Consider the following 22961-nt stretch of genomic DNA (forward strand, 5'->3'; position numbering starts at 1 on the left):
GATGCAGAAACTCGGGACCACGATCTTAGTGAATTGCGGCAGACCCGAATCTTCGTCGGACAACGCACCGCAGGATCGCAACAGGACCGCACGCGACGGAAATCGGGGAGAATCCGCCGCATTTAAAACAAAAAATCTATCGCGGAGCTTGCACTTACCTTCACTCAGCCCGGCTCGGTGAACTCCAGTGCGTTCCGATGCTTTTCAGCGCAGCAGCGCCACCTGGTGACGGCGGAGGAACTACCTTAATAAATCCCGTCCGGACCTGAATCCAGCGCAGAGAACGCGCCGCTGGATCGCAGATGGACCGGGTAAGTAAATCTGCCCCATTGTGTTTTTATTTCACCCTGCAGCATTGCACCCAAAGTTTCTCTAATTTGTACAAAGGATTGTGCTGCTGTTTTTTTTCACTTTTTTATATATAATTATAAAGATATATATATAGTAATATTTTATAAAGTAACAGATCAATATTGAGGAATATTAATTTTAAGGCCATGGTCAAAAATCCCTGTTACCAGAAATGCCAGCGTTAATAACATTCCCATACCATGACCATTATATAATGACAAATAATCCCACAAACATCTCTCTATTCAACTGTAACAGGGACCTGAAAATTCTGATATAGTTGAATTCAGAGAAATAATTGCTGCACCTCTCCTCTCCCCACTTTCCCGAATGATCAGTTCTGCAGTTCCATGATCTACAGCAATTTATTACTAGCCAACAATATGGCTTATAAGGTCAGAGGGAATGGAGAAGAATAGAAGACATTCCTGCAGCGGTGATTATCCTCAGCTCAGTCTGGTTACTAAAATAGCTGGTTTCAGTTTCGATTCTTCACTTTTTCTGGTACAGAGCAGCATCATTTCTCATTTCTCTCCTCCTTGTTGTGAGAGTCTTCTTGGATATAAGAGCATCAACAGCAGCACTGCCTACAGACAGCATCTCCTGCAGCTTACAGAGACAGGAGGGACAGAAAACTTTACAGAATGAGGTAAGTAGTTGCATATTTTCCAATTTATTTTTTTTAATAGAAATACACATACAATGAGGCATGATAATATGGTGTTATACATATCTTATCAGTTCTAACTAATCAAGGGTAAACTTTGGAATATATTAGCCGGTCTCAGGTTGTATTGTTTAACTGTTGTACTGTTTTTGATTGTTTTCAAATGTTATTCTTCACATACTATGTACTAGTTCTAGCAACACTAATATCCTCATATGAGAAAGAACAACAGGTTCTATCATAATTGCTCTACAATGTAATACTACAAGAGGAAACTAACCAATGTTTACCGTATATACTCGTGTATAAGCCGAGTGAAAAAACTGTGCTGAAAAAACTCACCTCGGCTTATACACGAGTCTATACGGTAAACATTGGTTAGTTTCATCTTGTAGTATTACATTGATCGCTGGCGAGGGTCCCGATCTTCGGCGCGGTTCCTGGCGGCTCCTCTTCTTTCTTCTCTAGCCAGCAGAGTCGCGTCCATGCGATCTGCCGGCGGGCGCACACTATGATGCGGCAGTGTTTCCGCTGATGATGTCATCAGCGGCGACACTGCCGCATCATAGTGTGTGCCCTCCTGCAGATTTTTTTTTACTCACCTCAGTCCCTCCTTCTCTTGGCACTTGCACTTTCCGGCAAGTGCGCTTTATGGTGCATGTGCAGTAAAGCCTGGATACTGTCCCAGCTTTACTTCCCTAATCACGAGATGAGACGCTGACTCAGGATCTTCTGATGGGAGTACGATGTGCCTTAACGGACTCACATCTAGTAAGTTTATTTTTTCAATTCTTTTTTAAGTAAAAACTTCAAAAAGGTCGATTTTGGACCCTTAACCCTTTTTTATATGCCTTCAATGTCTTGCTTTTGAATAAAGGAAGACAAACAAACTAATACTTATGGGGCCTAAAAGAGTCCTCTGAAAAAAACAAAGACATACAAATAAGATGAACATGACAGTAATAAACAAAAAAAACCTTCCAGGATAGTAAATTATCAAACTTCAGAAGACAGTCTTCTGGCAAAGCCCTGAAATAATTACAGTTCCTGGCCAGAAACTGTGATTATTTCCACACTTAAAGTTTGGCCATGAACTCAGTTTTATTGCTGTTTTAGCTCCTATAACTCAGTAATGGTCAGGGTAAGATTCTAGAATGTGGGTGGGGACTTGCTAAGCAGACACATTGGGGCTTATTTACTAAGGGTCGCACCTTTGTCGTACTGCTCGCGGTTTTCAGGATTTGCGCACCTGACTGGTATTTAACAGGGGTTTGCGCTGGGATTGTGGTGCACGGGATCGGATTCTGGCGCAGCTGTGCTGGCTTCCATGCAAAAAAAATCAGGGGGGCGTGTCTAAGGACAATCCAACTGATTCGGACTGAGTGCGGGACTTAACTTTCAAATTGAAAGACAATGAATCGCGGCACAGTGCATTGTTATAGGACAATGCACTTTAGTGAACTCTGCGGGACTAAGTAAGTAAATGTGCCCCATTATGATTCCTATGTGCTGTGAGATGCTGTGTGCTGACAATGTACTTAGCTTTATATACACTTTCATTTAGCGTCTGAACATTGTACTAGTATATCACACATGGAAAAAAAGAGATGAGACGGATCAGAAATAAGAGATGATGAGATCCATGAGATGCATATAACACACAATGATACTCTCAGCTCTGCTCACTCAGTTATAACACACACTGCCAGGTCTGCTATATGCCTCCTTTCCCTGGATAAAGATTTTATCTGGCTGTAGCTTGTAGATTTACTCTCCTCACGCTGTTCCTGGGGCAAACGAAATTCTATACACTAGGACTGGTTGGAATTATATCTGTAAAATGTAAATTTTTTGTTAATAACAGTGAATTAGAGAATGTGTTATCTTGGTATCCTAAGTATATCTAAGAATCTCTTAAGAATATTTAAGAATAACTCTTTTACCCACCTTCATGCTGAGGTGGTCCTGCCTTGCACCTGTGTATTAGCTATAACCTACGTCTGTTCAGTCATGATCAAGGCCTCCAAAGAAATCCTACAAAATAGAGGTGGGGGTGGGGGGGAGTTTATGCTGACACAATGTGCCAACTTATGATAAATATCTTCCAATATGTTTATAGGGGGTTCTGTTCATGCATCTAATAGCCATGGCTCTACTAGCCATAAGTGAAACTTCTCTAAGGGATATGCGTAGGTTGTGTGCCCATTCCTCTTCAACTGGTAGCCCTAAAAGACAGACCTAGGGTGTAAATGGTACCAGTGTTGGAATTACAGGACCACAACCTTCAAATTGTTGCTATACATTGGTAGGACCAGGGTCTTATAGCAATTTAGGGGTTCTGCAAATTCTAAACAATCTGGTCGGTGTAAGTTAAAATTAGTGGATTATATGCAATTGGGTAAATGTATTATTAGTAACAGGAGTAACACTAATACAGTAATTTACAGCCTCACTCAGTCCGAGGAACCAGGTTAATGCCCTATGCTTCTCCTCAACATGTGCATACAAAACTATATCACTTTTTAAACTTCTTGAATCAATTATTATTGCTAATGACTAACAATCATTCTTTTTATCCTTTACAGCGAGACATCAAAGACAGCAATGAAGCTGCGTTTACTACAACTTAAATGTCACTTTACTTGGAAGCTCCTTGTACGATTGTTCAACCAGTTGACATTTCTTGTCACCAAGAACAAATACATGGTATACAACATGCTGGCCTATGTGATGCATCTGAGAGGAGACCACACAAAAGCAATAGATCATTTAAAGAAAGCGGAAGAGATTATTGAAGAGAACAATCCAGATGGGACGGATCAAAAATATTTGGTGACATATGGAAATTACGCATGGGTCTTCTACTACTTAAACCAGTATGAAGATTCACAGAAATATATAGATAAAATAGAACAGATTTACAAAGATCTTAAAGGTACATCAGAACTAGCAGAAATCTACGGTGAAAAGGGCTGGTCAATGCTAATCTTTTGTGGACAATATTATGAAAATGCAAGAGAATGTTTCGAGAAGGCTTTAGAACTAGAGCCAGAAGATCCGGAGTGGATCACTGGATATGCAACAGTGGTCTATAGACTGGAAGGCTTCAATGGCAGACATTGTTCTGCTCCAGAATGCAAATCACTAGATCTACTGAAACGTGCGGTAGAGATGAATCCAACTGATGCCGTAGTGAAGGCTCTTCTAGCATTAAAGCTGCAAGACCTAAAGAGAACGGATGAAGGAATAAAATATATAGAAGAAGCCATGGAACAAGCTCCAAAACTTCCATATTTGCTCCGTTATGTTGCAAAGTTTTACAGAAGAGCCGGTATGCTAGACAACGCCTTGAGTGTCCTCAAAACTGCTGTAGATCTCATCCCAGATTCTGGATTTCTACATCACCAAATTGGACTATGTTACAAACAAAAGTTTTTAATTTACAACAAGAGGTTTGGATACCGGATGTGGAATAACAGAGAGAAGGACCTAGAAGAAGAGATGAATGACCTCATCCAAAACGCCATCTTTCATTTTGAGAAGACCCTGGAGTTGAAGAAGACATTTGTGTACGCTCATGTAGACTTAGCCAATATGTACAGTGAGGCAAAGGAATATCAGAAAGCAGAGGACACATTTAAAACCGTTTTTGCTTTCCCCAATCTTATAGAAGAAGAGAAGCAGCAGCTTAATTACAATTATGGACATTTCAAAGAATTCTGCATGAGATCTGAACCGGAAGCCATTGACTACTACAAGAAAAGTTTACAGATCTCAATATTGCGAAAAGAGAGAGAAATGGCTGAAAAGTCTCTGAAAAGAATTTCTGCGAAGAAGATCCGAAACAACATTCATGATGCTGAGGGTTACGCTTTACTTGGCTTTGTCTATAAGAGTAATGGGGACAGGAATGATTCAATTGATTGCTATGAAAAAGCCTTGGAATATGACCCTTCCAATGAGGAATATGTGAAGGAGCTCTTTGAGCTGGAGCTGATGATATGAAACTATCTGAAGAAGAGATATTTTATTTTCAAGCTTACTCATTTTAATAGAACATGTGTGTGTCTTCAATAGCCTCATTTACTATAAACACTATATAATACTGGGCAAATGGTAAACACTCAACATATATATTAACTGCCATGTAAGTGTTTTGTAGTTATAGGAACTTCTTGAAGGTAATCTACCATTTGTTTTTATGCATTGTAAATAAAACATATATTTAGAATGCTTTAGTGACACTGAAGCAGAAACATATCGTGTTTAATCCCTGATCCGAGTGGTTTTGCTCAAAATAAGAATTATAAAGTTCAGGACCTTGGGAAAGCTGGATGCTGCTGGCAGCAGTACATATACACATTACATGGAGCTTTCTGAAGTGTTCAGACAGGACTAATCAACCTGAGCTGGATGACTCATACACAGCAGCTAGGGGATGGTGCAGTGATTGATTATTTCTGCCTGTCAGGGACAGCACAGTGATTACATCATTCTCTGAGGCAGTGCGTAATTAGGGTAAGAGGAGAAACACCACAGCAGCAACAGGAGCGACACATCCTCATTGTCATAATTTTATAATTGTTTTTTCATCAAAACCACTCAGTGCAGGAATTGAACAAGATATGTTTCTGCATCAGTGCAGCTACAGATTTTTTAAAGTTATGTTTGATTCATAATGCACAAAAGCAAATGGTAGATTTCCTTTAAAGATTATTGTCAAATGTGTTGTATTTACTGCACATCCACCAACCATAGAATATGAGCACTTACTATGATTTGCACTAATAGTTTAAATATACAAATGTAGAGAGAGATATGCGTCACATGAATATGTATTGTTATTTATATCATTTATAGCTATATTTTATTTATATCAATTAACTAATAATTCAAATATACATTTGTAGAGTGAGTTATGTACTGTATTACAATAATGTATGTTGTTATTTATATCATTCATATCAATCAACTAATATTTCAAATATTCTTATGTAGATAGATATGTCTTAGAATAATGTGTATCATTTACAGGAAGTCCCCAGTTACGTACAAGATCGGTTCTGTAGGTTTGCTCTTAATTTGAGTTTGTATGTAAGTCAGAACTGTATATTTTATAATTGTAACCACAGTCAAAATTTTTTTGGTCTCTGTAACAATTGAATTTTAAAAATGTTGGATTGTCATAAGAACCAGGATTAACAATAAAGCTTCATTACAGACACCTTTGATATCTGTTATAACTGATCATTGTAGCCTAGGACTAAAATACAGTAAATTACCAACATTCAGAGGTTTTATAACTAGGGGTCGTCTGTAAGTCAGGTGTTCTTAAGTGGGGGACCGCCTGTATATCAAAAAACTCTCTAATATGATTAGTATTCATTTGTGAAAATAAAATAAAAAATAATCTTTGAATGTAAGAAAATATAGTACATCTAGACACATGGTACTAACTCTTATAGTGGTATTAATGTGGGGAGCAGCTGGCCCAGAGGGCACAGAGATACTTGGGTGTGACACCAAGAAGTCACAAATATTCCATAGACAGGGCAGGCAGCAAAGTAGTGGAATCAGGTAAAATGTAGGGGGTCCTGATAGAAATCAAAGGTCCCGAAGTCAGGAACAAAAATCATAACTACATTAATGGCGGATGTAACATCTGACACCACCAGATCAGTCAGAAGACAGAATTCGCTCATTGACAAGACGCCTAATGAAATTTGTCAATATAGAAGATAATTTCATGACTACATTCCTGATCAGACACAGGCAGAAGTTTAGTATATTAACTCACAGCTCAAGTGTCTTCCCCATTTCATACAGAAAGTTCACTCTCACTTCCCTTGGCACGACCTATCACTGCAGTATTTGGCATCAAGAGTTTAGATTTTGCAGAACATCTCCACAATGCATCCTGAATATACCACAGTCACTTGCAATATTACCATTATTGGAAAACAGTTTTATCCCACACTGTGCTCCTAAATTAGAAAACACCGCTTGCACCACCAGTGTCCATAGTGTGAACCCTTTGTAACTAGAGGAAGGGGTGAAGCCCTAATACTGAACCCCCAACTGTCCCTGCCTATTTCATGACCACTTTACATTGGTGTGACAATCCAACCAATCCAACTGTGTGACATTCTCTACAATGAGGGAGAAATGGAGAATGAGAAATAACAGCAAACAAGTCTAAACCACGAAGGTATGTTAAGAAAAAGGTAATTACCAAACTAATGTGTAGGTGCACACCAAACGTCTCAACAAGTATATATATATATATATATACTGCACCCCCCCCTAATTTAGATACATTCCCCGCTAATTGATTTATATATTTTACCTGACCTAATATATATATATATATATATTAGGTCAGGTATGTATATATTAGGTCAGGTATGATATGTATATACTGCACAGCTGCCAGGATTATAATCTATATATAGATATTCCCTAATGTACATACATTCCCCCCTAATTGATTTATATGTACCACCTGACCTAATATAAATAACGCACCCCCCTAATATAGATACATTCCCCGTTAATTGATTTATATATTTTACCCAACCTAATATATATATACTGCACAGATGCCAGGATTATAATCTATATATAGATATTCCCTAATGTACATACTTTCCCCCCTATTTGATTTATATGTACCACCTGACCTAATATAAATAATGCACCCCCCTAATATAGATACATTCCCCGTTAATTGATTTATATATTTTACCCAACCTAGATATTCCCAAATGTACATACATTCCCCCCTAATTGATTTATATGTACCACCTGACCTAATATAAATAATGCACCCCTGCCAGGTGTATAATCTATATACAGATATACAGATCCCCCCTAATATAGATACATTCCCCGTTAATTGATTTATATATTTTACCCAACCTAATATATATATACTGCACAGATGCCAGGATTATAATCTATATATAGATATTCCCTAATGTACATACTTTCCCCCCTATTTGATTTATGTATACAACCCGACCTAATATATATATACCGTAATGCACCCCTGCCAGGCGTATAATCTATATGTAGATATACAGATCCTTTCCTAATGTAGATACATTCCCCTCTATTTGATTTATATATTCCATCCGACCTGATATATATATTGTACTACTGTATATTGTACGACCGTATATACTGTACCCCTGCCAGGCCTATAATCTATATGCAGATCCTTTCCAAATGTAGATACATTCCCCCTAAATGAATTATATATACCGCACCCCTGTCATACCTGGACTGGCAATCCGCCTTACTGGGCAAATGCCGGTGGGCTGATAAGTGGAGGGCCGGCACTTCTTCTACCAGTTCCTAGGCAGTTCCCCTTTATCAGCACCAGAACCTAAGGCTGCATTAGGATGATAGGCCCCCCTCCCGGGCAGCTGGCTCCTGCATCCATACCTTCAGCTTATTCTGTGTACTCACATTACTGATTTTAGTTTCTATTCTCTTGTGATACTGAGCAGTTTCATTTCTCCCTTCTCTCCTCCTCCTCCTCACCATGAACATACAAGATTATAGAATGGGATTTTCTAGTCAAATGGAGCATCACTGTCCTGTATAGAGACAACATCTCCTGCAGCAGAGACAAGAGGGAGAGGAAACGGGACAAAATGAGGTAAATAGTGGAACATTTTCCCCAAATTTTTTTGCTGATGTTACCTGAATATGACATATACCGGTAATAGCAATCTGAAACCCTAAAAGTTCTGTGCAGTATTTATACATAGCTGGGGTGTATTCAGATCTTCTCTATACAGTTCAGGATGGTTCTAATCTCCTCTAGAAACATGGGAACAGAAATGTATTGTGAATTTCAATAATTTTAGAAATATTAGGTCACTTTGAAAGGATATAAATTTGGAATCATTTAGATCATTCTAAAATGTGGATGTCATTGTGGATGCCTAAGGCATATTGGGAGTAGTTATTAGTAATCAGGGCCAAAATTTGAATCCAAATATACCACATTTGTTAAAACCTTTTTGATACTTTTTTAGACACTTTTGGAACTGGCATGAAAATTGTATGTGACCTTTATAAGAAGGGGTGTCACCTAAGTGAAATAAAACGTGCAAAAATCATGCATCATGTTTTCTGACATAAACTTAGCCAACTAATAGTTAAATCTAAAGGTAGAGTAGACAGTCTTATACTACGGCAGATTCATCTCTTCACAGTCACTTTGTTAAATTATTCAGTTTTAGATTGTTTAGTCTTATTTTTAGCTGTTTAAGCTTAAAATTTATACCGATTTCAAACATTTTATTGACTCATTTGCTCCATTCACCACACAACATACAACACATTACCATTATTGTGCAGTTCAGTGTGATTACAGTGTTGTGTAATTTATGTAGGGCTTTTATTTTTATACAATGCTTATGCAATGCATTATATAATTTTTTTAGCCATAGTCTATTATTATTTAATCTTTCCATCAAGGCTGAAGGCTTGTTTAATGTGCCCAGGGCCGGATCTACATTGGCGCTCTAGGAGCACTTGCACTGGGCCCCTGGATCAGCCCTCTCTCTAGGGGGCCCCGGTGTCTGCCATTGTAGATCCGGCCCTCGCCCTCCACACAAGGTCCAATAGGCTCCGGGGTCCCACAGTATCAGCTAATAAAAGTATGGGGCTGCTAAATGCTGCTAAACGCAGACAGTACCTTACATACCATATAGTGACAGAAGTGCAGGTAGAGCGACCTCTCCCTGCACTTTCTTTCCTCCACAGACGGACGATCTATCATTCATAGATCGAGCTGTCTGTGTCTCCACACTGCAGCCGAACAGATCATCCAAGCTGTCAGTGCTGCGGGGGGGGGGGTCATCTGCAAAGGTGAGTGGAACTTTTATTATTATACTGTTTTACAGGGGCCCAGTAAAAAAAACAGGGGGGAGAGCAGAGAAGCCAATGTATAGGGGGTAATTTATATATAGAGAGGAGTAAATGTATAGTGGACAAGGGAGGGTGTAATTTACATATATAGGAGCCACTATATAGAGGAAAGTGTTGTAATATAAATATATACACAGAGGAGCCACTGGGGAAGGGTGTAATATATATAGAAGAGCCACTGAATACAGGACAGGGGGTGTAATTTGTAATATAATAATAACAAATATATATAATAATATATATAATATATATATATATATATATATAGAGGAGCTACTGTGTAGGAGATGGGGAGGGTGTAATTTATATATATAGGTGACAGGGGAGGGTGTACTTTATATGTGGTGGTATTTTTCAGTCATGATGCAGTGGTAAAGGCAGTGGTGGTATTATTCAGCCATGATACAGTGGTAAAAGTAGCAGAGTGGTGGTATTATTCACCGTTAAAATACGGTGTGTTTAGTTGAGGTGTGAGGGGTATATATGATATATGTGGGTGGCACAGTGTGTTCATTTGCAGTGTGAGGGTATATATGATATATGTGGGGGCACAGTGTGGAGAGTTGTGGTGTGAGGGGTATATATGATATATGTGGGGGCACAGTGTGGTTAGTTGCGGTGTGAGGGGTATATATGATATATGTGGGGGCACAGTGTGGTTAGTTGCGGTGTGAGGGGTATATATGATATATGTGGGGGCACAGTGTGGTCAGTTGTGGTGTGAGGGGTTTATATATGATATATGTGGGGGCACAGTGTGGTTAGTTGCGGTGTGAGGGGTATATATGATATATGTGGGGCACAGTGTGGTTAGTTGCGGTGTGAGGGGTATATATGATATATATGGGGGTACAGTGTGGTCAGTTGTGGTGTGAGGGGTATATATGATATATGTGGGGGTACAGTGTGGTCAGTTGTGGTGTGAGGGGTATATATGATATATGTGGGGGCACAGTGTGTTCATTTGCGGTGTGAGATGTATATATGATATATGTGGGGGCACAGTGGGGAGAGTTGTGGTGTGAGGGGTATATATGATATATGTGGGGGCACAGTGTGGTCAGTTGAGGTGTGAGAGTATATATGATATATATGTGAGGGTCAGTTGTGAGGAGAATATAAAGAGGTCCGTCTTTAACTATGGGTCGTCTGTAAGTCGGGTGTCCTTAAGTAGGGGACCGGCTGTATTTGAAACAGTATAACTATATCTTTTTTTTCACATATATTGTTGTGGGAGGTGGCCCCACATCGGCTGCTGAGCTGGTGGGGCCCCTTCTTAAATTCCATACCGATGGGACCCTTTATCTGGCCCTGAAAGTGCCATTTGTCCCTTAGTTTATGAATATAGAAATACTACAAGAATAAAGAATGTGTTATACAGGGTTAGGAAATGGTCTGGATGGACATGAAGAACACACAAGGAAAATTAGCCCTAAGGCTTAAAGAGTAAACATCATTCCAGATGATTTTTTATATTATTATGGGGGAGGGAGAAGAATTATTTTAATATACTTTATTAAGAAACTCTCCTCAGTTTGTAAAAAAACAGAATGCTAAATGCCCCTTAGTTACAATGTTACTTCTACGTTGCTATAGCAAATCCGTCTAAAATATCGGTCTCTCCTGTTTGTTACACAGCTGTGAGTGTTAGCTCTTTCTACTCTGTCCCTGGCTGCAGTATGCTATGAGCATTATTTTCAAAAATCAAGTTAATACTTCCATTGTTTAACCAAACAATTAAATGTGCAGTCTTTAACCTGTTAACGCTCAGCGTCCGATATATCGGACGCTGAGCTCAATGACTTAGCGCTCAGCGTCCGATATATCGGACGCTGAGCCCATGCCGGTTCAGCTCAAGATCTGAGCCGAACCGGCATCAGGAAACACGGGGTGCCGGCTGTTAGCCGGCACCCCAGTGTAACACCCGCGATCGGAGTTGACTCCGATCGCGGGTGCTTAACCCGTTAAATGCTGCGGTCAGCGCGACCGCGGCATCTAACATGCATCTGGGGGGTCTTTCCCCCACGATCCCCCCCCCCCAGAACCGTTTTCGGGGGGCGCCGATCGTTGCTATAGAATTGCCGGTAAGATGGGGTCTGTGACGTCATCTTACTGGCACAGTGCCAGCCTATGCAAGTGTATAGGCTGACACTGATAATACTCTGCAATACATGAGTATTGCAGAATATTATCATGAACAAGCAATCAGAGGATTTCTTGTTCATGTCCCATGGTATAAAAGTGAAAAAGTAAAAAAAAAAATGTTATTCAATAAAAAAATAAAGTAATAAATCACTAAAAATGCCCAAAACCCCCAAAACATATAAAGAGACATATAACTAAAAAAAAAATCTAAATCATAACACAAACCCCACATATATAGTATCACCGCGTAGAATAAAACTAAATCATTATTGAACCCCTACGATAAACGCCGTAAAAAAAAACTGTTATAAACCTTCCAAAAATTATGATTTTTAGCTATTCAATCCCACAAAAAATGCTATAAAATGTGATAAAAAAAACATGTGTACTCCGACATGATACTGGTGCAAAGTACAACATGTCCCGCAAAAAACAAGCCATCAACCAGCTCCGTAGCCAAAAAAGTAACAATGTTATGCCACTTGGAAGACGGCAATACATAAATGATAGATTTTTCCCCACATTAGGGTTTTGTTTGACAAATTTAGTAAAACGTAAGAAAATATATTCAAGTCTAGTATCCCCGCAATCGTATCGACCCATAGAATAAAGATAACATGATTATTAGTCTATACGGTGAACACCAAAAAAAAAAAAGAGTAAAAAATCCAGTACAGAATTGATGCTTTTCTACTCCTGCCCTCAAAAAAAGTTCCTAAATTTTCAACAATAGGTGATACTAACCCCAAAATGGTAACAATGGAAAAAGCATCTCATCGCGCAAAAAAAATGGCATCACATGGCCCAAATAACGAAAAAGCGAAAATTTTATAGCCTTCAAAAGGGGCCAATGAGGAAACTAAAATCCTGGCAGCTGCAGCGCCCTCCTTCCCTTCTGCACCTCGCTGTGCCCCCATAACACAAGTCACAGCCACATGTGGGGGGTCTTTGTACTCAGGAGAAATTGCAGAACAAATTGTATGGTGGGTTTTCTCTTTTTATATTTTGGAAAATGTGTAAATTTTAGTGCTAAATGAACGTATAGGGGAACAATTTGACCATTCTAAATTTCACCTCCATTTTGATTCAATTACTATGAAGATCTCAAGGGGTTAACAATCTTCGTAAAAGCTGTTTCTGATAGCTTGAGGGGTGCAGATTTGAAAATGGGTAGATTATATAGGGGGTTTTGATGCTAAATATGTAAAATTTCATTCAAAACTGTATTTATCCCCAAAATAGTCAATTCTGAAATTCCAGAAAAGCGATATTCTTTTTGTAAGCCGCGTGACATCAAAATAAATTATCCAGACATTTCAGAAATTATGAAAATGTAAAGTAGACAAATGGGAAATGTTATTCAGCAACTTATTTAGGTGGTAAATCTATCTGCCTGAAAACGCAATGATTTTGAATTTCGAAAATGGCAAACTTTTCTAAAAATTTATCATATTTTCTTTTTTTTTGTAAATAAACGCAAAACTTATCAGCCAAAATTTACCACTAAAATGAAGTACAACATGTGGGGAAAAAACAATCTCAGAATCGTTTTGATAAGTAACAGTGTTCAAAAGTTATAACCATATAAAGCGACGCAGGTCAGAATCCAAAAAATCGGGCTGAGCCTTAAGCTACAAAATGGCTGCGTCCTTAAGGCGTTAAAGATACACACTGTACAGGCTGGAATATGCGTCTCTATGTGAGGGTGTAGCTTGATTTTTTTTTCACAAACTAAGCAGAATATGCTAATGATGTCTATTAGCAGTAGTTTTAGAAAACTGTTTACCACATCACCCCACAGACAATATTCAAAATGATCTCACATGACACTTGCCTATTCAGTTACTCCTGCCTAAGTGCCCAACCGACCATTAGTAGTATGTGACTACTGGTTGATGTTTCTTTCCTGTGCCAAAGTCCAAACATAGAAACAAAGACTGGACAAGACAAACAACAAAGTGAAGGAACCAGGAGGACAAATACAGTACAAAATCAGTAGATAGCTGGATAGTCAGTTAACCAGTGTTCAGACTACTTATATGTGCATCCTCGGCTGCGAAGAGAGGATAGCTCTGAAGTCTAAATGGTCTCAGATGTTACAATATGTATCTTGTATAACTATTCAAAATTTCCGTCAGAAAGGCAGGGCTTCGCAAAAATGGGTGGGGGATTTAAAGATAACCTTTAACCATATTTCCACTCGATTGTATTGAGCATGCATGCGTTGTGGGAGGAGGAAGCTTTCACGAGAGATAGCCGACTTATTGGCTAACAATTGTTGACATTTTACTTTTATATTTTTTATAGAAGCGCATTGAAGAGATTGAATAAAAAAGTAATACAATGTGGACACCAATTACTTATACTAATTACTAATAATATTTCATTTTTTACTTCGCAGTGGGTCATCAAAGACAGCAATGAAGCTGCGTTTACTACAACTTAAGTGTCACTTTACTTGGAAGCTCCTTGTACAGGACACAGATCCAGAAGAGTTAGAAGAAAGATTGTTCAGCCAGTTGACATTTCTTGTCACCAAGAACAAATACATGGTGCACAATCTGCTGGCCTATGTGATGCATCTGAGAGGAGACCACACAAAAGCAATAGATCATTTAAAGAAAGCAGAAGAGATGATTGAAGAGAAAAATCCAGAGGAGAATAGTAAAAAATATTTGGTGACCTATGGAAATTACGCATGGGTCTCCTACTACTTAAACCGGTATGAAGATTCACAGAAATATATAGAAAAAATAGAACAGATTTATAAAGATTTAAAGGACAAGGCAGAAATAGCAGAAATCTATGGTGAAAAGGCCTGGTCACTCTTAAAATTCTGTGGACAATATTATGAAGATGCAAAACAAAGTTTCGAGAAGGCTTTAGAACTAGAGCCAGAAGATCCGGAGTGGATCACTGGATATGCAACAGTGGTCTATAGACTGGAAGGCTTCAATAAAAAACCATCTCCTGCTTCCACGTGCAAATCACTAGATCTACTGAAACGTGCGGTAGAGATGAATCCAACTGATGCCGTAGTGAAGGCTCTTCTAGCATTAAAGCTGCAAGACCTAAATAGAACGGATGAAGGAATAAAATATATAGAAGAAGCCATGGAACAAGCCCCAAAACTTCCATATTTGCTCCGTTATGTTGCAAAGTTTTACAGAAGAGCCGGTATGATAGACGACGCCTTGAGTGTCCTCAAAACTGCTGTAGATGTGAATCCAAATTCTGGATTTCAACATCATCAAATCGGACTATGTTACAGGCTGAAATATTTTATTCAAAAAAAGAAGTTTGGAAACAAGAGAGGAGAGGGCTTAGAAAAAGAAATGAATGACCTCATCCAAAACGCCATCTTTCATTTTGAGAAGACCCTGGAGTTCAAGAAGACATTTGTGTACGCTCATGTAGACTTAGCCAATATGTACAGTGAGGCAAAGGAATATCAGAAAGCGGAGGACACATTTAAAACCGTCTTAGCATTTCCCAGTCTTAAAGATGAAGAGAAGCAACAGGTCTATTACAATTACGGACAGTTCAAAGAATTCTGCATGAGGTCTGAACCGGAAGCCATCGACTACTACAAAAATTGTCTGCAGATCAAAAAATCCCAAAAAGAGAGAGAATTTGCTGAAAAGTCTGTAAAAAGAATTTCTGCCAAAAAAATCCGGAACAGCATTCATGATGCTGAGGGTTATGCTTTACTTGGCTTTCTCTATAAGAGTAATGGGGACAGGAATGACGCAGTTGATTGCTATGCAAAAGCCTTGGAATATGACCCTAACAATGCGGAATATGTGAGTGAACTCTGCGAGCTGAAGCTGATGATATGAAAATAAGTGAAGAAGAAGAAGAAGCCATTTGTGTTTTCAAGCCTACTCATTTAATTACTTTCTATAAACTATATTATCCTGGACAATTGGTTAGAGTACAGCATGGGGTGTAGCCTTGTATATGGTATATATGATTAGACTCAACAAATAAACTTCCTAGTAAGTGTTTTGTAGCTTCTTAGAGAGGGTTATACCAGTAATCCTTTCTTATATGTTGGATCAACCAAAACCATAGATTTTTAAAGAAATTAACACTAGTATTTGAAATATACTTACATATAGGGATACGTATTACGATACTGATATGTTCCTCAGTTATATCAATAAACTCTTTAAAACAACTTGTATTCATTTGTGAAAATAATCTTTGAAACAATCTTCAGTGCATCTAGATACATGGTCAGGGGCGTAACTACAGGGATAGCAGCCAAAGCAGCTGCTATGGGGACCGAAATGCCAGGGGGCCCCGTCATTAAATCTCACACACTAAGAAATGCGGATGTGCACCATTATATACACAGTATGCGGCACAGCATAATATGTGTATAACATATGTGATGTATATATACTGTATGGGGGATATTTATCAGGACCTCTGCGCACCGCCAATGGCGCAGAGGCCCTGAAATAATTTCAAATGCTTGCTTATTGCTAGCTTTTGCGATTATTTGCCCCGATCCGCCACCTTCACGGCAGTGGGGCGTGAAGGGGGGGGGGGGCGCGGACGGCCGAGCGGAGGGCGCGGCCGGACGGGAGCGGGCCGGCGCGGGGTGTTACTGTCCCCGCGCCTGCGCACTTGCTGCTGTCGGCGACTTTTCATACGTGAAAAGTCGCCGGCTGCGTTTCTTTTTCTACGCCAGGCACTGCCTGGCGTAGGATAAACGCTTCGCGGCCTCCCGCCCCGATACATCAAGAGGCAGAAGCAGTTTGCACATGTATTTATGAACAATCTACGCCAGAATTTTGATGTAGATTGCTGAATAAATGTGGCCCAATGTCTTCTATTTAGTGCTGTAAAAAGAAGAGAAACCAAATCCCTTCCTAAAAGCTGTATTGTGTGTAGGTAATATGTATTGTGTAGAAAAGGTGAGTATTGTATCATATAAGTGTGTATTACATGTCGTATGTGGTATACACAAAAAATGTGCTGAAAAACCCTAAATTGACTTATACTCGAGTCTATGACAAAAACCTATGTTTTTTCTTCTGTCTTCAGCTCCGGCTCCATCTTTGGGTCCCGCATGCTGCGTCACACACACCATGATGTCAGCCGCATGCCGATATCCTAGTGAGTGCGCCGCCATTGGCATTCACTATGATGTCAGCAAGAGGCTGAGAGGCTGTGACCAATGCACCCTTGGCTTATACTCAAGTCAATAGGTTTTCCCAGTTTTTTGTGTTAAAATTAGGTGCCTCGGCTTATACTTGGGTAGGCTTATACTCAAGTATATACGGTATGTGGCTTAATCCCACATCATGTTATTAGATTTCTTGTAGGTCATACTTGGTGGTAAGGGGGCTGCCTTTCTAGGTAGCAAAAGGAGGCATTGTTTTCCATTTAATACCTTGGAAAACATATTTGCATACTTCCCAGAATTCCCTAGTGGAGATTCAATGGCTTTAAGTCTCCTCATGCCCATAAGGTGGCCTTAATTGGCAGACTGACTGTAGGGTGCAGCATAAGTCAAATAAGTCACATGAGTCACTTTAACTACTTATACACCCCTTTCATAACCGATTGATGCCGCGCTGTCGCCGCTGATGACGTCATCCGCGGCGACAGCGTCGCATCACAGTATGCGACGGCCGGCGCGATCTCCCGGCCAGAGAAGAGTGAAGAAGCCGCCGGGGGCCGCGATGGGGATCGGGAGCCGCCGGGAGCCGCGAGGAACATCGGGGACACCGGAGGGTGAGTATTAATGTATTTATTTTTGTATCATTATGTATATGTATCATTGACTCGTGTATAAGCCGAGGCGAGGTTTTTCAGCACATTTTTTGTGCTGAAAATCTCGGCTTATACATGAGTATATACGGTAACTATATCAATCAGATTTGGCTGCAAGAGGCCCTCATGGTATACTCGGTTTTCTGTACATGCAGTCCCTGGGTTACATACATGATAGGTTTCCGTAGGTTTGTTCATAAGTTGAATTTGTATGTAAGTCGAAACTCTATATTTTATAATTGTAAATCCAGACTAAAAAATTTTTTTGCCCCAGTGACAATTGGAGTTTCAATATTTTTTGCTGTAATTGGACCAAGGATTATCAATAAAGCTTCATTACAGACACCTTACAGCTGATCATTACAGTCTGGGACTATATTAAAGCATTCAGAAAGCTTCACCAGAGGTCACAGTGGGCAGAGGGGTCCGTCTGTAACTAGGGGTCATCTGTAAGTTGGGTGTCCTTAAGTAGGGGATTGCCTAGAAATGACCATTTTTCATGTACTATTGGCAGAACTTTTCCTGCTGCTGCTGCCATTCGGCAACTGGTCATCCAGTGGTTACTATTTAAAAGTGGAATTTATCCAACATTTTCTGGTAAAGTCCCTAGTGAGTCTCTAATAGCCAGTGGCATATCTATAGGGCTTGCAGAGGTCGCAGTTGTGTGGGGTGTCCTTTGCAGTGTTCGATGCAGTCAGGTCACTGAGTACCATTTTTTGGGGTGGCTCTAAATGTCTGACCTGGCAGACCTTACACACATATCTACTGAGACACCAGTCTTTATGAATTCCCACCATTGTCTTGTTGAAGCAGATAAGGTCTGCCACACAGGGTATCTGGTCATGTGCTGTAGGTGAATTACGTCGCAAAATTCCCAGTTGTGGGTGGGTCAAACCCCTTTATTTATACATCTTTAAGCAGGGTGTAACGTCTTTACTATTAGCATGATTGGTCATCATACACTTGAACAATAGCTTATGATTGGCTATTAAAATAACACCTTTGATTGGTTAATTTTCAATCCAACTACAATACTACAATAGCGTAATACATTTGATAGGTTACTGATAACGCATACTTCACATCAGTGGCGTAAGAAGCTGATGAGCCCCAGTGCAAAGTTTGCGCCGGGCCCCTGACTATAATGTATGGTTTATAGTAATAGTCTTCTCATATGGGAAAGTGGCACCATAAGGGCCCCCTAAACCTCTTGGGCCCAGGTGCGACCGCAACCTCTACACCCCATCAAGTTACGCCCCTGCTTCACATAATGTATATTTTGCTATTTTGTTATTGCTGACAGGTGCGCAACTTATCTAATCTTAACACATGGGTACTAGCTAGTGAAGTTACAAAGAGTCAGCAAAATCAATCACTCGCATGCACCAGGAATAGGTTGGTGAACTCAGGCGGACCTCGGCGCAGCAGCGACACCTGGTGGACATCGGGCGCACGACCTTAGTGAATCGCAGGAAGACCCGAATCCTCGTCGGAGAACGCGACGCTGGATCGCAACAGGACCGGTTAAGTAAATGTGCCCCATAGTCTATATCCAAAATATCTTGGGGGTAAGCTAACATCTCCTTCATCAATCTAAATAAAATAGTGATATTTTAAAGCAGATCAGATTCATGTCCATCAAGAGGTTTAGGTCCTCTGTAGCCGCACAGGTTTTGCCTCCAAATGTCAGTGCCGCCTTTGCCAATGCAAAGCACAACAAGTGATACCGTGAAAAGGGATACGCAAAATGGATACTAACATATGTATAATATATAAATACTGATGAGGTGTAGAGGGAGTCTATAACATATTAGGGCATTGGGACATCTTGTGCTGAATGGGGCCCAAGGTGTTTGGTTGAATGGCTGAGTTTGGGTGGGTTCTTTTCTGGTAAGAGCAAAGTCCCTGCATGTTATTCCAACAATTCACCTGTCACCAATAATACAAATGACTTTCTATTTACAGTGAAAGTATCTACTTTCTATACATAGTGCCATAGAGATTATCTTCATAGTCTATAAGGAAACACAGTATATCATTATCACATAGAGCAGTCGTATTGTTGTGGCCACAGTTTTAGTTCTGTAGAAATGAAACTGTAGATAAGTTTCGTTTTCTCAGCTGCTGAGGTTTTCCGCACTGTGCATTCCCTGTCCTGAACAAGGAAACAAGAAACTTGGCAAGGTAGAAAACATGAAGTATCACTCTGCTAGTCACATGGGTTATATCCCATTGTGATCAGTGAATGCAGTGCTGGGCTCTGTCTTTGATAGTAGTCAGGAGGTTGTTTGGTCTGGGGTCTATATTTGTTCATAGGGTATGGTATAGGGGCTTTGTTTGAGGGCTAGGATCTGTACACAGATAAATCCAGTCTTTAGCCTGACTTTATTAAAGGGGTATTCTTATCTGGGCATTCGCATTCAGTTTCATTAATCTGCCATATGTATATACATTTCTTCAATTAGATGTTATTAAAAAAAAATGTACCAGTGTGAAGATAATTTCTCATAAATGTAGTCATTTTGTCTCTTAGAAACAAGACTGTGTCTTTGGATGCGACCACCTCTGCTGGAGTGATTGAACAAAGAAACAAAAGGTTTTTGTATATGAAATGTCCAGGAGTGACTGCATGTCCTACCGCCGTTCAGGTGGTCGGGCAGGACTCAATAGCGCATGTCTGACCACCGCTGCCAAAATGTGAGGTGGTCGTATCCGAAGAAGCCATCTCATTTCTAAGGGACAGCACAGCAACATTTATGAGAAATTATCTTCACGCGGGAACAATTTTTTTAATAACATCCACTTGAAGAAATGTTTACATATGGCAAATGAATTAAATTAAATGTAAATGCCCAGATGGGAATACCCCTTTAAGTCTGATCTCAGGTCTATACTAGTTCAGAGGCTATAGTCTGGGGGCTTTATGACTTAAGAGGTTATAGCATGGGATCTGTACTTCTTTAGGGCTTCTTTTGGGGTTTGTTAAAGAGAAATCATTTCCATCCCCAAAAACGGGTGAGGTGTAAGTGTTTCTATTCAGATCTTGCTATTGGAGCTGCCAAGATTTATACAATATGTAACTACTGCCAATAACTAGAAATGTCACAAAACAACTTTAGAAGAAAGAAGACTCCTCTATTCTATATTATAAAAGGAACAAGTAGTTTAGATTCTGATCACTTTGAATTCTGGATTGGACTGGCCAACGAGAGTAATAGAGGATACTCCAGTGGGCCCAAATATATGGTAAAAGGGCCCCAAATTCCAGCAAAAAAAACATTTTGGAGGAAGCAATCTCACTGCTGATACATCATACATGCAGCTGCAAAGGTCCAACATGAATGAAGGCTGGTCCCAAACCATGATCACCCCTAGTATGCCCACCATTCTAGTTGTATCCAGATCATCTGTTATTTCATGAGGCAGAAACCATCTTTGATTCTTCATGAGCCTTACGCACATCGATAGAGTATGTTACGCATCCATTTCACAAAGACATATACTGTGTCTTCCAGGGCCGGTGCCAGCACCTGGCAAACCCGGGCAAGTGCCGGGGCCCACAGCTGCTGGGAGGGCCCACTCGTGGCCCCAGCAGCCGGGCCGTGGCAGCTGGCACCATAAAGCGGCGCTCCGTTTACCGCAATATGCTGCCGTGCAGTGAAACCCCCGTCCCAAGCAGCCTGGACGTGCCGGGTACTAGCACCGTAAAGTCGTGCTCCGTGTGCTGCAGGACGCTGTGCGGCTGCCGGCAGGAGGAGGAAGACAGCGACGGGGAAGCTCCGGAACTCGAATAAGAATGATATTTTCAATGCTCATATTTACTAGTCCATGGGGGTGTGGAGGGGGCTCTATATAATGAATGGGGGGTGAGGAGGGGGCTCTATATAATGAATGGGGGTGAGTAGGGGCTTTATATAATGAATGGGGGATGAGAAGGGAGCTGTATATAATGAATGGGGGTGCGTGCAGGGGGCTGCATATAATGTTTGGGGAGATAGGAGGGGGCTGCATATAATGGGCGGTGAGGGGGATGCAAATAATCCATCTGGGGGAGAGGGGCTGCATATAATTGAACTTTGGGTGGTGAAGGGGGCCTGGGCTGTATATAATTAATCCATGGGGGGCGGCATATAATTAATTTATGGGGGTGAAGAGGCTGTATAAAATAAATCCATGTCGTTATGCCAGTTTACTGCAAAGGGGCAGGTTCTAAATGTAATTTAAAGAGGTAGAGAGGGTTCAATCAATAAATCATTGCCATATTTCATACTTTTACCACAGTATCCATAAGGAACTTAGTGGGTACATCTACTAAGGGTCCGCGGACCGCATTTCTGTTGAGTTTCCCGATGATTTCTGATTTGCGCCGCATTTAACAGGGGTTTTTGGCGCATGCGATCGGATTTTCGCGCCATTGTGCCGACTTTCACGCCACACAAATCAGGGGAGTGGCCGTCGGACAACCCGACTGATTTGGACTAAGTGCGGGATTTAAAATTCAAATTGTGTCACAAGACATGCACTCACATACCCCGGGAAGAAGAAGGTGAACTCCGGCGGACCTCAGCGGGGAAGCAACACATGCAAAATCTCGGGTGCACGTTCTTAGTGAATCGCGCCAGACTTCATCCTCGTCGGACAGTCCGGATCGGGGATCGCGACAGGACCGGGTAAGTAAATGTGCCCCAGTGTGACTAAGACAATGCAAGGAAGGCAGCACCAGCAACAAAAGGGTATAATACAACTACTGACACAATTATACACCTTATACAGATACAGAAAGTACATTTAGAACAAAAAAGATTAATTCAGTTGTGTAGAACAATTATTTTGAAGTGTTATGTAAATCACACAGTAGGTGCACCCGGGGCATTGCACGGAAACATCTTACTCCTTCACTGTCCTTTCAGTACCACCATAATCAACCTACCCAACATCACACACTCAGTATGAAATGTTGGTTCACTGAACAGTGCTGGCGCAGTAAGCCAAGGTAGATGTGCCCTGCTCTCAGGATATACTGCATATGCACCTGGTGATAATCTCAGCTCTACCAGAGGATAAGGAT

General features: G+C 40.5%; 1 protein-coding gene and 1 long non-coding RNA gene across 3 annotated transcripts in view; one reads left to right on the forward strand and one right to left on the reverse strand.

Moving 5' to 3' along the window:
* Positions 1-8475, reverse strand: part of LOC140106714 (uncharacterized) — a 32645-nt gene extending 24170 nt beyond the window's left edge. Inside the window, exon 1 of the long non-coding RNA XR_011850839.1 lies at positions 8298-8475. This is a non-coding gene — a long non-coding RNA (uncharacterized lncRNA). The remainder of the gene's footprint in view (positions 1-8297) is intronic.
* LOC140106713 (interferon-induced protein with tetratricopeptide repeats 5-like) lies at positions 854-16286 on the forward strand. 2 transcript variants are annotated; one of them, XM_072131315.1, is made up of 3 exons: positions 854-1000; positions 3604-3649; positions 14554-16286. In XM_072131315.1, exons 1-3 carry the CDS (start codon positions 996-998, stop codon positions 15943-15945), a joined length of 1443 nt encoding a protein of 480 aa, XP_071987416.1. In that variant the 5' UTR covers positions 854-995; the 3' UTR covers positions 15946-16286. The 2 variants fall into 2 exon arrangements, with proteins under 2 accessions (XP_071987416.1, XP_071987415.1); XM_072131314.1 differs by lacking the exons at positions 854-1000; positions 3604-3649 and adding an exon at positions 8429-8681 and having other exon boundaries at positions 14508-16286.
* Positions 16287-22961: the final 6675 nt, after the last annotated feature.

The sequence above is a fragment of the Engystomops pustulosus genome, chromosome 11, assembly GCF_040894005.1.
Source record: "Engystomops pustulosus chromosome 11, aEngPut4.maternal, whole genome shotgun sequence".
Lineage (NCBI taxonomy): Eukaryota > Metazoa > Chordata > Amphibia > Anura > Leptodactylidae > Engystomops > Engystomops pustulosus.

Coding starts and splice junctions, on each gene's coding strand:
- LOC140106713 (XM_072131315.1), top strand. Junction 3,650..14,553: donor TGCGTTTACTACAACTTAAA/TGTCACTTTACT, acceptor CTACAACTTAAG/TGTCACTTTACTTGGAAGCT.